Source organism: Temnothorax americanus, unplaced genomic scaffold (genome assembly GCF_048541705.1).
Source record: "Temnothorax americanus isolate GAGA-0224 unplaced genomic scaffold, ASM4854170v1 Scaffold18, whole genome shotgun sequence".
Lineage (NCBI taxonomy): Eukaryota > Metazoa > Arthropoda > Insecta > Hymenoptera > Formicidae > Temnothorax > Temnothorax americanus.
In genome coordinates, this window is record NW_027509318.1 from 2,440,734 (window position 1) to 2,457,487 (window position 16,754).

Here is a 16,754-nt window from a genome sequence, read left to right on the forward strand (position 1 = left end):
AGGGAAACGTATATGCATTCACAAAATTTTGCCATTTTTATACTTGTTGCAATTACTTCGCGCACGTTCTGCTTTAATCTTTGCTGAATATTTTTGAAACTCTAAGAGACACGTTCGGTTACGTGGGATTTTTTGGATAGATACGGTCAGTCGTAAGTAAAGAGACCCTTAGATCTTTACGCGATGGATAATTTTATTTTGGAAATAAAATCTTTAGGATCGACAAATGAACTTACTATCGAACGATTTGCTCGATTGAAATTTGCGAGACAATAAACTTATACGGGACGCTGCTGTTCGGTGGTAACTTTTACTCGTGATGTCATCGCCGTCTATATTCGATGCGTATTCTTCGCACACGACATGCGAAACATTCATAACATTGTCGATGATGAGACATCTTAAAATTGATTTCGAAACCAGCCAAGTAGTCATAAATAACACGCGACAATACTGAAGATGAAAACGAAAAAAAAAAATAATATGTGCGGTTCCACGGACCGCACGTTAAGAGCCAACACCTATTGCGGTTTATCGATTGCCTTCGCGCAAGATTGATTGAAGACCAACGACAGGCTGTGGTTTTTCGCAAAACCCCTATAAATTCCCAGGTGATAGAATGTATGCCAGAGAACGTGAAACGTGCCAAGATTAATCATATAACTTTTTGTAGTTCGTATTCAAGAATCAATTTCGCTTCAATTCAATTTGGAAGAGGCCCCCGAAGGCCCCCGACGAAAGAAAGAGTGAGAGGCAAGGGAAATCTTTATACTATCCTCACCGTTACGTATGAGGGATGTTATGCACGCGATCCATTGGGGGACTGCAAGGGCTCCGGCAAAAGGCAGCCCGGATCGAAGTCATTACGTGCTCTATTACGTGCATCACATTTTGTTGCGTCATCTTCGTCGACGTCGTTCGTCGCCGCGCACGATCAGAAAATGTCCGGATATTGTCCGACGGCCTACGCGGGCGGCCTCGTATAATTGCCCCGCCGCTATTATAATGGTGCAACACGGAATCGCGTTACGAAATCTCACGGCGTTTTATATTCTTCCACCGCGTAGGATGCACGCACGTAACGTGCACGCGCGTGCAGGCGTGTCATACCCGCATAAGAAAGTATCGACGATAACGACATAACGATACTTTCTTCTCGATGTTTCGATATTGTGACGTTACTGTTTGGACTTTTGTTCGATATCCCGAAGTTATTGATGTCCGTTGATATTGATTGCATTGTTATGAGGTATCGTAGATAATGACGTGCTGTCTCGCTTCTTGAAAGTTTGAATAATTAGCATTGTCAATATTATAGGAAACGATAATCATTTTAAATTCTTTGTTGAATAATTCATTATTATTATCGAATTATCAACTTTACTTTCTTTCAAGCTTTATTTTATTTTACTTTCATACTTATTTTAAAAACTAATACGAATTTTTTATGATAATGTGACTTACATAATTGTAAATATTAATGTATTCCAGAGTCATTACTTGTTTTATTTTGTTATGTTAAAATTCTAAGAATTTTCATCAAAAGAAATCATCAGAATTAAGATACAGATGACCATCGAATCACATGGTATTTGAATTGCACGGAGTCTCGAATAGCACTGTAAAAAATTGACAATTAAAGTTTTTTAAAAATAATCCCTGGAACCAATCTTAAATGGATCTGGAGTCTTGAGACTTTCACGGTTTTCAATAGCACGGAACGTGATCTCCGAAATTGTATGAATCCTAAGTCTCGAATAAAACATAGTTTTCAATAACACGGAACCAATTAATCATGTTATTCGAGGGTCTGTATATAGTTAAACATCTTGCGTTATGCAATATATGCAACAATCTATTATATTTTTCAAGAGATCTGTAACCCTTCTCCTTTCACTTAACCCTTTGGACCAACGGCTTAACGTCTCTTTCCGAAAGACGGAGCGCCCAGGTTTCTCCGCACAAGGGCCTCGCAATCTTGCACGGAGGGGCGCAGCTTTCGGAAAAACATTCCATGGCTCTAGTGGACTCGAACCTGGTTCCTCGGTTCCTCGCCAGATTACGAGTCTGGCGCTCTACCACTATAGACCACACTGCCGCCCTCGAGGGTCTGTGTCTGTAGTTAAAATTGTATACACTTCTCTTGCGACGCCAGGTGTGGCATCGATACTAGGCCTCGAAATCGAACGTCGCGATTAATCTCGCAGCGTTTGCATAGTGCGATCCTATTCGGGGCACACGTGGTAGTTACATGTGCAATGGGCGCGCTCGCTATATAGCGAGCGTTTCACGAGGATGCGTGGTAGGTACGCTGCAGCCGCAGGTGCACACAGGTGGTGTCTAACCGATGTCGGCGACGCGTGTGAAAGAACGCGGCACGGTTCGCGACGCGCGCGGGAAAGGGGCAGGCGGCCCTAGTCACATGCCGGAAAATGTCAACCACGTGCGCGGATGCACGAGGCGCTTGCTCGCCTGCGACGTACACGTATATACTTAAGTAAGCGCGCCGTGTCGTCGTATAAGAGGAGCACGCGTGATAAAAAGAATGCCCCCGGCTGTGAACCGCGGCCGTGCGGTTCACGTGGCACCGCGGGAAACTGCAATGCATGCAAGCCCACGTTTCTTTCGCCCCTGCGCTCCTCTTTTTTCCTATCTCTTTTTTTTGCTGCGCCTCCGCTCGTCGCTCGTTGCCAGACGTTTCGTTGACCCAGGTCCAGATTTCGAGACGCTCGTGCCGATCTCGCGCAGTTTTATTCGCGTCTACGAGCGCGCGATTGTTTTCCCTCGAAATTTTTAACTCCGCACCACTTATATACTTTCGCAACTCTTTCCTCCTCTTTTTCTACGAAATTTTTAGCTTTCAGCTCCGCGAACCGTAAAAATTTCGCAAGAAATCCGACCTCGCGTTGTTCTTCGCGATGGAGGGCTTATCCGTTCTCGTGTCGGATATCGACGATATCGACAACTCCGGCCTTGAACTCTCGTACGAGCGAACGCGATAAACATAAAGCTAATTATCGTTATTGTTGTAAAATTATATGACTCTTGCGAAATGTGATTACTTTTGAGAATTGCGCTAGAAAATAGCAAATTGGCGATATGAAAATTTAAATATTTTTTCTTATGAATATTTTTTCGATTGTTTGTCTTTCAATATAAGACGCAACGCGTTTAATTAAAGAATATGATCTTTAAGAATGTAAAAATAGGTCTTGATTTTCAGAAACAACTGTTTCTGAATTTCCGAATTGATCAATAATTTTTTACTTAACTGCATTAAACATTCATGGAGTAATATATTAATACCATAGTTAAGTCAATGGAAATAGGTAGAGAGAAATGACGCCATCAATTCCACACTGTTTCTCAAAATAACTAATTAGTGGAACCTATCGCTGACGTAAGCGTTTGTTATTGACGCGTTAAAAATGCAAGTCTGTAATTCGTCACGATTGTGACGAATTGAAGAATCTCTATACCAGTACACACGTACGATAATGCGACAGAAACGGGGGTTTGACCGATTTTTTTCTCAAAAGGATGTTGGTCACACGGCTCTGTCCTCGCGACGCATAAATTATTAAGCGTCGGATGAGACCCGATTTCTGATGGCTTATTAGCGGATTACCGCTGCCGACGGCCTTCCGACTGCCTCAGCGAAATTACGTATCTGTGTCACATGCATGCGAAGAACATGCCGCGGCGGAGAACTCTTTTAATCCGTTAAAAATTCATGTCACAAGGGGGGCTGCGCGAGAATGCCGGAGAGGCTCCCTCGACGTACCGTCGCGTCGTAGCGTATACGACTACTACGACGGACTAGGGAAACGGTGTCGCCTGCAAGTTTCATAAGCGACGACATTGCCGGGCTTATCAATAATGCGCCGGAGCCTCGTGCTTTGCCCGTTCACTCTATTTACAGCGGAAAATCTATAACGGGGCAAGGGACGTGCACAGGGTTATTGACTGAAACATTCGTGTCGAGTGGTTGCGTAAGCATCGCGCTAAGCGGATCCATTTAGCTTCTTGATAGGATCATGACGCACGTGACGCGGTGCATTTTTCCTTTGAGATAATAAAATAATTATTCTTGTTTTCATTAATATGATACAAAAGGATCGAACTCTATAATTAGCGTAGAATTTAACTTATGGGAAATAATAGTTATTAGATCAAACGAAAGAATTGAGAATAGTTTATCTCCGAGTAAAATTCAAAGAAATTTTATTTTCCATGTTTACGTATATATGTATAACGTAAGCATAAAAACGGATGGAAACGTCGACTTTATCATTTGATCGACAACTTACCTTACCTTACGTTTTTGGGTCAATAATATTGTAGATGATTAATCGTATGTATTTTCTGTTCTTTTTTTCAGTCTGGATGGTAGATCCTGCAAGGACGAGATATACAGAATGGGTATCGGAGCTGGATATTGCGAGGGCAACCTGAACTTCGCGACGGCCTCGGAGGATGACGAGGTTTACACCAAGAAGAAGGTCTCCAGGGTGAGTCATATGTAGCTCATTTGTACCACGATCGGCTCTATAACAAGTAATTTCGTGCCAACCGAAACGAAATATTAAGCAACGCGGTGCCGCTTCGCGTTTCGTTTCTTTTGTGTCTCTCTCGTCAGATATCCATCGACTATTTTTACCGTGTTTCACAACATTTGCTTAAATGAAAGCGTATACGAATACTTCGGTGTTGAGAAAATTATATGCAGAGATGCAACGCGTTAGTCACAGGCAAATATTACGCGCGAGTAAAGAAAGACCAATTATAATCTCGTTGTATTTGCTCGGCTAATAATAAATAATCCCCTGAGAAAATAAAAAAAATTATATTTTTTAATTATATATATATAAATTCGGAAAAATATATAGGAAATTATAAATATATCCCATCCATTAACATTTAAAAAACCGTGTTCTAATTTAAAAAAAAAATCTATCTTTTTCATCTTTGCTATATTTTCATTGTTTATATCTTCTTCTATAATGTTTATTTTTTGCTACAATTATGAAAATTATATAGCGATAGCGGATGCTTAATAGTTTTTCTGAGACGAACAAATATATTTCAGGAAGCATTCTATAAAAATTTAATTCAAATCGACGGAGAAAGGGTTGCTCTTTCGTTTTAATTCTCACTTTTCGCGTTTTTGCTGCTGGGTTCGCTTTTTTTTCTTATCGGTTTTCTTGGCTGGAAGACGACTCCGAAATCGAAGTATATAAGAAATCGCGAGGTATTCAGGCCATCGCGACGTGGAGAAAGGTTTTCCGTGTTGTCGAATCAGCGATGACGCAACGACGTGTGCCGCGACGGCGTGCGTTAGTCACGTCACGTCCCGAAAATGACGATTGTGACACAGCGATAGCGCGAAATCGGACATCGGAGATGTCGAGCACGCTAAATTCTTATCAGAAATTGTCGACACGTGAACGCCAATATTTTTAACCATCGGAAAAAAACGTGTCATTAAAACTTTTCAATATTTTATCTATATATAACTATGAGTATACAACATATACGTAAGTTCTGATAATATTCGATATGCATTGTAATTATTTCTAGGAACTAGTATTTGTATTATCAGCGTTGTATTTATAGTCCACGCTTTTTATAGTAGTAGCGATAAGCGAGGCTGAGGACTGTTAGTTGACGCGATGTTTCTGCCGCTTGTGTGTGACCCACGTGTTTCCAATATATTTATATAGGCCGCTTTCCGTTAAATGCCGTTTTTGTGCCAAGGTTCCGAGTTACAATGGTCGACAATTCATCGTGTTGCGTTTAGTGGTAGTTACGTGTGCTACGTAAACTTATCGTAATTTAATTTCCATTATTTAAAAAAAAATAATATAGGTATAATGTATTATAGGTAAAATATATTATATTTTTGTTTCGTCCAATCTGAGACGTCTCGTTGTGCTTTGCCGCATTGCAAGGCGATGCTGATGATCGAGCAGTGTTCTCCAAGTGACCATACGATCTTCCGCGGGTTTATCCAGCCGGGAATCTGTTCGGCAAATTTCTCCTCTTTCTCTCGTGGTGCAATCGTCGAGCTTTTACCAAACCAAGGGACTTCGTAGTCAGGAAGTAGCTCGGAACCGTGACTAGATGTCTTCTCGAGATGTTGCGATGATTATACGGGTCTCGATTAGAAAGAACGTTTGTTCGGCGCTCTCTCTCTTTCTTTCCCTCCTAAGGTGACATATAATTCCAACAGTTAGGAGAAAGCAATGGTAATGGAGTTCGTCTGAGAAGTGATTTACGTTATTATTCTGCCCAACTCGTAAATCATTCTCATCTCTAAAAGCCTATATTTATTTCAAAAATAATTCGAAACGATTAGTGATTTATTTTAGTCGAATGCACATTATTGATTTCCAAAATCGTATATTTTTGGGCGAATGACTGTGATATTCAAAGAGCTCTCGCGTTCGCCACGATGACCGCCGACGTAATCGCATTAGCGAAAGAAAGACGAGCAGGAAATCTTTCGCGCTTTTATCCAGCATGCACCCTTGCGCAACGTCGAGTGAATCCTCGAATTGCATAATTCTCTCTCTTCTTCTCATTTATCACGCATCGGGATTATAAAAGATGAATCGCGTCGCTGGTTAAGCGTGCCCAATCCGCTTTGCGTCGGCAAATTATGTAAAGCAGCGTCCGTCAGTCTGTCTAGTAATGTCGGTCTGCGTTGAATTACCGACGTCGTCCTCACGAATGGACATCCGAGAATCAAAGATGTCTTTGCGTTGATTTGCGGCCTTAAATTTTTTCTTTCTTACGTGACGAAAGAGAGGAGAGAGATCGGGGCTTTCGCGTGCGCGCACGTGACGGCACGCACGAAATAAAAACGTATATAGGTGCTTCTTGCGCGATACCAAAGCGGATTCCTTCGCCATCCTCGGCCGATTCATTCGCGGGAATACCCCGATTCGTTTCTTGGTCATGGCTGTGAATCAGGACCCCGTGCACGATTACACTTGCTCGACGGCAGCCGGAAGAAATTTCGCTGCCTCGTCAGAAGCGGAGAAAATGGCTCTCGGGCCAAGTCCTCAAGTCAATTTAAAAAAATACGTGCTTCCGACTTTTCTTTCAGCGCATATAGTCAGCGATTAATTCTTAAACAATTATATTAATTGTTATAATAATAGATATAAATCTGTTAAATTTTAATTATTAGGGCACATACACATTAACACGCATTCGATTATTTAATTGTATAATTTTTTAAGAACTTTACGCGTTTTACATTTTAATAAAAATTATTATGAGTGCATTCTACCGTTTGAAAATGTGCTTCTTGGCGTCAGTGTTATAGGAACCGAGGTAGCTGTGAGCTACCTTCGTGAAGCTTCCGTGAGCTGTTCTGCCTCAGGTTTCTCTGTCTTTGTCGCTCTTTCCCTCGTGAGCTGCACGTGGCGAACGAGATAATTCGAGTCACGCGCTTCTCCTCGTCGCTTTCTGGAATCGTCGCGTCGAGCGCGCGTCGATCGCTTCGCACGGTGATGAGTTTCGAAAGGCGGCTGCCCGATATCATCTCACTGCGTCCTAACGCATCATGAGCTGATATAGACTTCGCGGGGTATCCGGGAAAACGTTAAGGAATATATTTAGTATACTCTAATAAAGTACCATGTTAAAATTACAAGGTTGATAACGTGAAACGATTTAAGGAACAAGTTGAAAGATATACTTTTCTCTTTAAAAATTAGAAATAAATGTGAACATTTCCATATATCGTTACATTAAAAAATTAAAATTTGTATTACTATATAATACTAAAGCTTCGTGTTATTAATTCACCAATTATCATCGAAAATATAAGTCTATTGAAAATTTTTTTAGATATCGGAGAACATTGTGAAAAATATATTATTTTGAGAGAAAACATTAATTGTGGTTATAATTGTAATCTCTAATATAACGAGTAATAGAAAAAAGTTTATGTTTATAAACTTTTAGGAAATGCAAGAAGAAATGTGATAATTGATTTTAATCTATATAATGGTTATCGAGATAAATAATTAGAAAGTAGTTTCTGGAGCGCATTCTATTATGTAAAACTACATATCTCTTATTTTAACGCAACACGCAGAATATTTCAAGTTTGATAAAAAGGGGACACTTTCCCGCGCGTATAAGGCTTGGTATAAGGCCGAGACGAGTTTCCGCTTCCGTTGGTTCTGATTCGTTTGAAGCGCCCGAGGAGAGTTTATGCGCGCGTCCGCGTCCGCCCCGTCTTCGTTTATTTCCATAAAATATCCAAGTCGGCATCACGTGGCGGCGACGCTCTTGGAAACGAATGACGTGACCAGAAAAATACTCGTGGAAAAGTGATCGGGCCGTGACTACGATCGCACGCGACCCAAATAATGCTCGCAACGACGTCACGTGCAAGGAATAGCCCTGGGAGCATCTCGTTTAATGGGCACGGCATGTGCCTCGATTTCTGAGATTTCCTTTTTTTAGATACCGCGGAAAATTGTCAACCGGACACGACGAAAATTAATTGGAAGTGAGTAATATCACGCTATAATAAATCATCATGCAATAAAAAATTGATATGAAAAATTATACAGCAAAGTCGACATGAACTGATTTTTTTTTTCGATTTTATAAAGATCGCTGTATGAAGATGTCTAACAAGGAAACGCAAGTGTTTCTCCCTCCGATTTTGATGAGTTTTGAACGTGTTGGAGTATATATTAATACAAGACAACATTTACTTTTTTATAAGTGCTCTTGTACATGTTAAGAGTTAATTATTCCTCTGAAAAAGAAATCGAATTTTATATTTCTAGTTAACATTGTAGGAACGATAAGAAAAAAAGCTTGAAATAAAAGTTTTAAGGTTTATATATTGTTATATTCACAGATTTTTCAAAAATATCAAGTTTATTTCAAATGTCTGCACCATTTCTGATAATCTCGAAATTTCTATACATAGCTGACTTTGTTTTTAAACAAGTTTTAAGTCATGAAAATATTTCATAATTTTTAAAAACGGATAGCAAATGGTAGAGTATTTTGGAAAAAATCGTGGTTAATATTTTTCCCAAAAGCGAACATTTTCTATCGTATATTCTTCTTTCTTTTTCTCTCAATACATTTCTATAATATTTTCCGAGATATTTTCGACCTTAGAACTTGAAGATGCGTATACTCGTGCAAACAGGCAATAAATATGTCGTTTCTAATCGCGAATATCCTTTCTCATAGCAGTCGGTGTCGCAGCGAACGTTGAAAATGAGAAGTCGTTGATCCAAATGGCAAACGTGCCAAAATTAGAGTACGTGTGTACACGTTTATCGTAACAGTTAGGTCTTCCAAGTTAAATTCGTCGCGGGCCGCATTTAATCTCGAGCTATATCGAGAGAGATCCGTTGGCAGAATCAGCCTCGCGCGCGGACGATATATTGCAATATATTTACATCTGCGGAGTCAATTATAAAAAGTGAAACGATTTTTCCTCTTCATTGATTTAATTAAAAGTGATATGAGACGCTTCGCGTGAAGTTAACGATAATTTTTTTCGCTTCGCTCGATTTCTAATCTCGTGATATTACACGCGATGGCGATAAGTAATCACAGCAACCGTAATTACATAACATCCAAACGTCGCGTGAGGTGAAGTAAAGTGTAGCTCGCGAGGGGACGAAAGCATATACGCATATTAATACCTAGGAGCTATACAGATTCGGCAAAAGCCGAACGTATCTGACGGCGAACGGAAAAATACTTCGCGGGGCGATAAGAGCGAACAGATGTGACGTAGCCGATCGCCAGGAACGGCGCGGCGCTTTTTAAATCATTATAGCTTTGGGTGTGTTTCTCGCGCAATGTGTTTCCGAAACTTTCCGCGCGATATTCCGGCCGCGCCGGAAGCGCGTCGGCCTTTGATTTCGGCCTGATTGCCCGTAAATAAGGCCTCGAATACAGGCCGAGTTTCACGTGCCATCGTCATCGGGCACCGCGCGAGCGGAATTACCGCGTGACTCAACGCGTGTCGCGATACGCATTTATCACGTTCCGTTTTTTTTCCCGGTTTTCGTATCTCTCTTTCTCTCTCTCTCTTTTCCTCTCTTATTTCTCCATGCTCGTGCACGTGTTACGTGCTGTTTGACTTTCGCCTGCGGGGACTCACGTCTGACCAATCAGCTGTTTTTACTCAACAGTAATCATGCAACTATCACCCCAGCAAACGCAAAAGGATTAAAAGGTATTAAAATTTTTTAATACCTTTGAATCCCTTTTTTGGCGGAATTAGATGAAATTAGATGGGATTCGAAATGAGATGGTCCAATCCCATGGAATCCAAAAAAGAAATTTTAAATTCCATCCACTCCTATGGAATCCGTAAAGGTTATGGAATTGCATGGCATTAGATGGTTTACGAAACGTCTCGCGCTTCCGTTGGGCGACCAAGCGCCGTTGTTCGTCGGTAAGCTTTTGTGTATGCCTAAGGGCATTACACGCACTACTGCCGACGGGCAATTAGCCCGAAAATGAGATTTGTAAGATCTGTCAGGCACCGTAGGGGGTCCCTTTACATAGCGGTCGAGACGAAACTTTGAACTCGAGAAGATGCCCCGGCGATGCGACGCCTAGCGGCGTCGACGCGAATTGCCGGTAATGCAGATACCGCGCGGGCGTGTACTATTATTGGCGCGTACCGCCACAGAGTTCAACACGGACACTTTTTAATCCCTATCCTGGCATTCAATGGTATTCATTTTATTGTCAGAATAGACGAAATTCAATGGAATTCAATACGGAAATTTTTAATTCCTAGTTTGGCGTTCAATGGTATTCATTTCGTTAACGGAATCAATGGTATTCAATGGAGTTCATCAAGAAACTTTCCAATCCCTAACCTGGCATTCAGTGGTACTCATTTCGTTAACGGAATCAATGGTATTCAATGGAATTCATCACGAAACTTTCCAATCCCTAACCTGGCATTCAGTGGTATAATATTTTTGTGTTGGAATTGGATGGGATTCAAAAAAGACAAATTCTTTCCAAAATAAGGAATTCCATGATATTGAAACTATTTCAATCCCTTTTTTGGACAGAATGGAATTCGGAAAGTCCTTAATTGAATTCCTGGCAATCCTGTTTTAATTCTTTTCAATCTTTTTTCGTTTGCTGGGACCGTTTATGTCGGTCGCTGAAAGCCAGACGTAACATTGGGTGAAATTTTAGATTTTTCTGGGACGACACGGGAAATTATCGTTGTGCGAATAAAAAATACATCTTGACGTATATATAGGATCTTAACGTAAAAGTAATTAGAATTATGGAAACAAACATGTAAAAGATTCTTCGGCTTGAGAATCGATTTTACATCGGTGTTATAATGAAATTGATGCATGTAAATCATGTCTCGGATTGATCAGATGCCTCTTATTTCTATATCTATTATACCTTCTCTATCTATCTACCTTCCCAGTGACTCCATCTGGCTATAGATCCACTGAACTTTGCGCGTTAATTAGATGCGTTAATTTTACAGACAGATTTTACTTATTTATGTAGAAGAATTGAACGTGAAAGATGAAAGATATATTTCTGCAGTAAATAAACATGTTAACGAACAATTCATTAATTTAATGAACAATGCCCAGGTTCGGACGAATATAACGTTTATCGTGATTAAACGCGGCTTTTAGAGAATTACAAGCTCCGCGCTCCGTATTCATCGGTTCAGGGAGTTCGATTTCGAAAACAACATCAAATAGAAAATAAGTTACTTGTCTGTGGCGATCGTGGCGCAGAGAGAAGTGCGCTGCTCTAAAGAGCCGAAGATCGTTGGTTTTTATTCGATCGCCACCTTTTGGAAGGTAATGACCGAGGTAATGACAACCCACCGATAGTATCTTGCTAGAGAGGACCTTTCTATGTTCGAAATCGGTGTTAAATTGTAGGTCCCATATGGCTGGCGCACACAGATATTTCTCAAATAGTTAAATTGATAATTAATTTAATAATACTAACATAAATCTTTAAAATGTAGGAGGTACACGATGAAAAATCTGGGAGATGTGGCAGGATGCAAAATATATAGGTAAGGTATGTTGCGAAAAATAACACCTCAGCCAGAAGGTTGGAGAACCTGTACTTCCCTAATATACTACCCGGGACGGGCTATCAATTCGACCAGTGCAATGAGGCAACTGACTTTCGCAGCGTACTTTATATGTATTTATTGCACTTCCTATACTTTCTATCGTACGTTTTGAAGATTTTTTAATTAGTATTATTATCAATTAATTATCAATTGCAGCGGCGCTTCCTTTTCTAATTGTGTCCTAAATGTTAGAAAAGGAAAAGTGTCACTGCAAGCTTATACATCTTCTGTCCGAACAGAAGATACGCTTGCCGGAAACTCTTCAATGGGAATGCTCAGTCTATTATATACAGGTACGTCTATGAAAATACCGTAGGTTTTTCTCAACGAGTCGTTGGTCTAAGCTAATCGGAATTTGTTCGAAGTCGCAATCTATGTGAGAAATTAGTCCCGCATCTCTTGAATTTAATTTTTTTTCTTCAATTTGTGTTACATGTCATTTTATGCCGCAAATTTCAATATATATATAGTGATTTAAAGCGCATGCCCGAAAATCTTTTGCCAGCCTCGTTAAAGTTACCCTTGTGAATATTTGTTCGATTATCCGATTTTTTTTCTTACGTACGCATGGGGGTGGCTTTAACGATCCGGTGATCAAACATCGCAGTAGATAATCTGCGATTCTCGAGGGTCACGACAATCTTACGTCGCGTGCCACGTGATGTGAGACTCGTTAGAGCCTCCGGGTGACGACGGAGCGGCGACATCGTCGGGCTTTTGACGTATAGAGGCCCAACCGCGATTATTCCGAGATTTCCGCGAATCGGATAACCCGGCCGTCGCTGAATATCGCGCAGTGGACTTCGCGCGATGACTATTAACGGCGTCGATAACGGAGCTCTCTCGATAGCCGATCGGGGGTTACAATCGTACTATGAACCGACGTGATGATAGCGTTAAATATATATGCGTAAACAAGTGGTGTAGAGCATATACGTTACACGCGGTACGTGGGGTTCCTCAGGCAAGAGTTTGGACGCCGATTAAACATGATTGGATCTGGGTTATATGTTTCAGGCTGACGAAGAAATTTGTATTTTATTATTAGTTTTTTACAGATTTATTAATTAATAATAATATTTATGTAAATATAGTATTGAATTAAATTGATTTTTCTATTAATAAACTGCATATCAAATTAATTGAAGTGTTTTTGCACCAAGATCAAGTGTCTTATATTTTGGTCATTCCGCACATCAAATTCAACTTTTGCATTGAAATAAATTCAGCCGCACTTGCATAATTAGTCGCACTTGAACAACTTGGCTATTTAATTAATACCGCTTATACAGATTATATATATACAATCGGTTCGGTCTGATTATCATTAATTGAATTAATTGATTGTGATTAGCGTGTTTTACTGCCAGCTCGGACTTTTGCCAGCGGAAATGTTTTCTTGCAACGGTGGAATGCACCGGGAAGCCTAATACTCGTCTCTCTTACGTTGTTTAAAACTTCATGAAAACATCACGTGAAACGATCCCAATAATAGCCGACTCGCGTATCCAAATAACACTTGTCAAATGTCACATAAAGCGATTTGCACACTGAGAGAACGCCCCGGCGCGGCCGCGTTTTAATGACACAGACAGCCATTTTCATTGCAAATTAAAATACGACCGGCACGTGGCTTATCGGTTTCGCTATCATATACGATTTTTATGCGTACAACTTTTCATCATACAAATTTACGAAAAAGATTTGCGGGAAACGTGCGGAGGTACGCTTCATACGTTTGCTTTTAGACTTTTGGAGAAAGTGTGTCGCGAACGCGATCTCCTCCCTCTCTCTCCCCGATAAGCCAAATATGTACGATTATTATTTTTTCGTTGAAATTATATTATTGAATATTATTATATATCTCGCATTTTTATCTACGCGGAGTGACACGCGATTTGATCATCTCGAGTATTAAAGGGTTATAGGATTTTAGGAACTTCAAAAAATTGAATTTTTTTTCATTTTTCTACTACTTTGAAGCCATAAAAATGGAGCCAATATAAGTTAATAGTTGTAAGTAATTATAAATTACAAAATTTATCCCAAGACTTTAAATCCTATAAAAAACGTGCTTTTTTCAAAATATAATTTTTTTAAATCGGTGGCCTCGATGACTCAAGCACGGTTTATCAGTTTATCTGATCAATTTTATATGATGTTGAAAAGTATTCTTTTTCAGTTCGCCTATTATACTCCTATACCTAATATATAATGGTATATTTAAATAAATGTTATAATCTGTCAACATTTTATCGTTTTTTTAGAGCACTTAATTAGCACTTAATTAGCACTAAATTATAGTGTACTTATCTTCTCTGTAGGACCATTTTCTGATATGGGGGGGTCCAGCTTTATGGCAAGCTGGACCCCCCCATTTTGTACGCGATTTCCTGCTAAACGGTTCGAGCACCAAAATTCGGACTAGGGCACTTAATTAGCACCTATAATAGCACTAAATTTTTGACCTAGTGCGAACTTGATTTGCGCTGGTGGGGGGTCCAGCTTAATAGAGGTTCCTATACGACCGCTCAAGTTGCTCGAGAGAGTCGGGCCTCCCTCGGGTGAGCCTGCCGGGATTGGAACACTCGCCGTGGAAACCTTCAACAAAAAAAATTCTTTCTCTCCCTCGTTTACATTTATACTCGCATGGGAGCGTGATATATTCGGCTCGGACACGCGACGGCGCGACAAAAATAGCGTGTTTCCGAATGCGTCACCGTTCGGTGAAAACAGGACGTGTTTACCCGCCGACGCGTGTGCTTCATCCGCGATTAGCGTGGTCGTACGCGTTCCTTCCTCGCTAATGTCTCCTATACGCGATCTCGGCGTGAGCGGTGTTACTCAGCCGGGGAGCCGCGACGCGACGTCAGCCGAACGTGCCGAGGCTTAAAATCCGATGAGCCATCGTTCTTTTCGCCCGAGAGGGATTTCTCGATAAACAAGTGATATCAATGAGACGTTCGTTATCGCTGCTTGATCGATCGGTCGAAATTGAGAGGAGACGTTAGCGGAAAATGTCTAATGAAAAATTCCAAAATGTAAAATCGCAATTATAGAAGGAATTATGTGCGGCTATCGTTATATAGTAACACCAGTGATCGATTTTAAGCGACAAGAATATCACACGTGTCGCTCAAATTAAATTAAAACGCTAATTGAATCGCGTTTCATGCTTCAATTATATAACGCTCGTTATTTTTATTAATATCTTATTTGAAAGTCATCGAAGGCGCAAACGTTGGGTCGGCTCGAAAAATACGGAGAGATACCGACGCTTGCCCATGTCTTTCGAGATACACAACGTATATGCATATTTTAAAAAAATTTTAAAAAAAAAAAAAAAAAAAAAAAAAAATTGTCACATTACGCGAGTGTGAATGTTGCGCGAGCGAAGTACGATACACATCTTGCAGCGCCGTTCAAGGTTTCGAGAGGTTCTCGATCGCCCCCTCTCGACGGTGCACCACCTTGTCGTGGTGAGAGGGCTCCCTGTACCAATGACCCACTGGGGCAGTACCCTCGGTTTTGCCGAGGGGAGGCCCAGGTGGAGAGGTACAGGGTCTGAGAGCGCACCACTTCCTCAGGGGTCGGGGGCGGCCTCGGAGGCCCTTTGGGACTTCCTGGGGGCGTCCCCGATACGGGTATGGCGAGCCTGGGGTACCCGAGCTCGGGCAGGCTGGGCCCGTGAGGCTGGGAAGCCAACCGGCCTAGGAGATGGATACTCCGAAATAAAACCAACCGTAAAAATTATGGATGAGTTTTTTTACGAAGAAGAAGTTACCGTCTCAGAGGAATCGGATACTCAGAGACCGGCGGGAGGGAGGTGTTGGCTCAGCCAACCTCTCGTCGTCATCAAGCGATGAGTCTGTAAGCGAAATAAGTACGACCAATACTAGGTCGAGTAGGGAGAGGTCGAAGAATTCTGAGGACAGGAGCGTATCCCTCTCTCCGGTGGTAAGTCTGGTGAGACTGCCACAGACAGGGGGAATGGTTTGGATACCGGTGGGGAACGGTGAGGCAAGAGAGGAGAGGAGAGAGCTTCTTATGAGGCGCTGGAGGGAAAACCTCCAGAGATGCTCTCGTGACGAGATTGTTCGGTTCCCCGGGCCCATCGGCGCGAGAGCTAAGGAACTGTCATTGAATGAGGTGTTGGATAGGTCCAGATACCTCCTTTATGGCGTTCTGGTTGCCCCTGTGGTAGATGAGGACAAATGCGGAAATCGAGTTCGTATGATAAATAAACAGATGGAGGAATACGCAATTTATATTGAAGAGGTGGTTAACGCCCTTGAAGATAGATTCGAGGATGGAAGTAATTGCGGGTAAATGGAAAGAAGCAATGGCGGAGAACTCCGAACTGAAGAGTCGGGTAAGGTACCTGACAGAAAAGATGGAGGGAATGTCGAGGACGATTCCGACTCCAATGGAGATCGACGCGGAGATGGAGGAAGTGGGGGAGGGAACGTCGATTTCGACGCCCCTCGACTTGCCACCTCAGAAAATGACTCGGGAGATCGCTACTCAGACGTACTCCCGAGTCAAACATAGAGGTACCGATGCTCCTGGGAAAGGGGCGTTTGGTGGTCGGGGGCCCGAGGAGGGAGAG

At 41.4% G+C, this 16,754-nt stretch overlaps 1 protein-coding gene across 1 annotated transcript in view; it reads left to right on the plus strand.

The window, feature by feature from the left end:
* Cwo (transcription factor cwo) overlaps positions 1-16,754 on the plus strand; it is a 45,795-nt gene that overhangs the window by 16,392 nt on the left and 12,649 nt on the right. Inside the window, exon 2 of the mRNA XM_077404126.1 lies at positions 4,382-4,511. Within this exon, the coding sequence (XP_077260252.1) occupies positions 4,382-4,511 (130 nt within the window). The remainder of the gene's footprint in view (positions 1-4,381; positions 4,512-16,754) is intronic.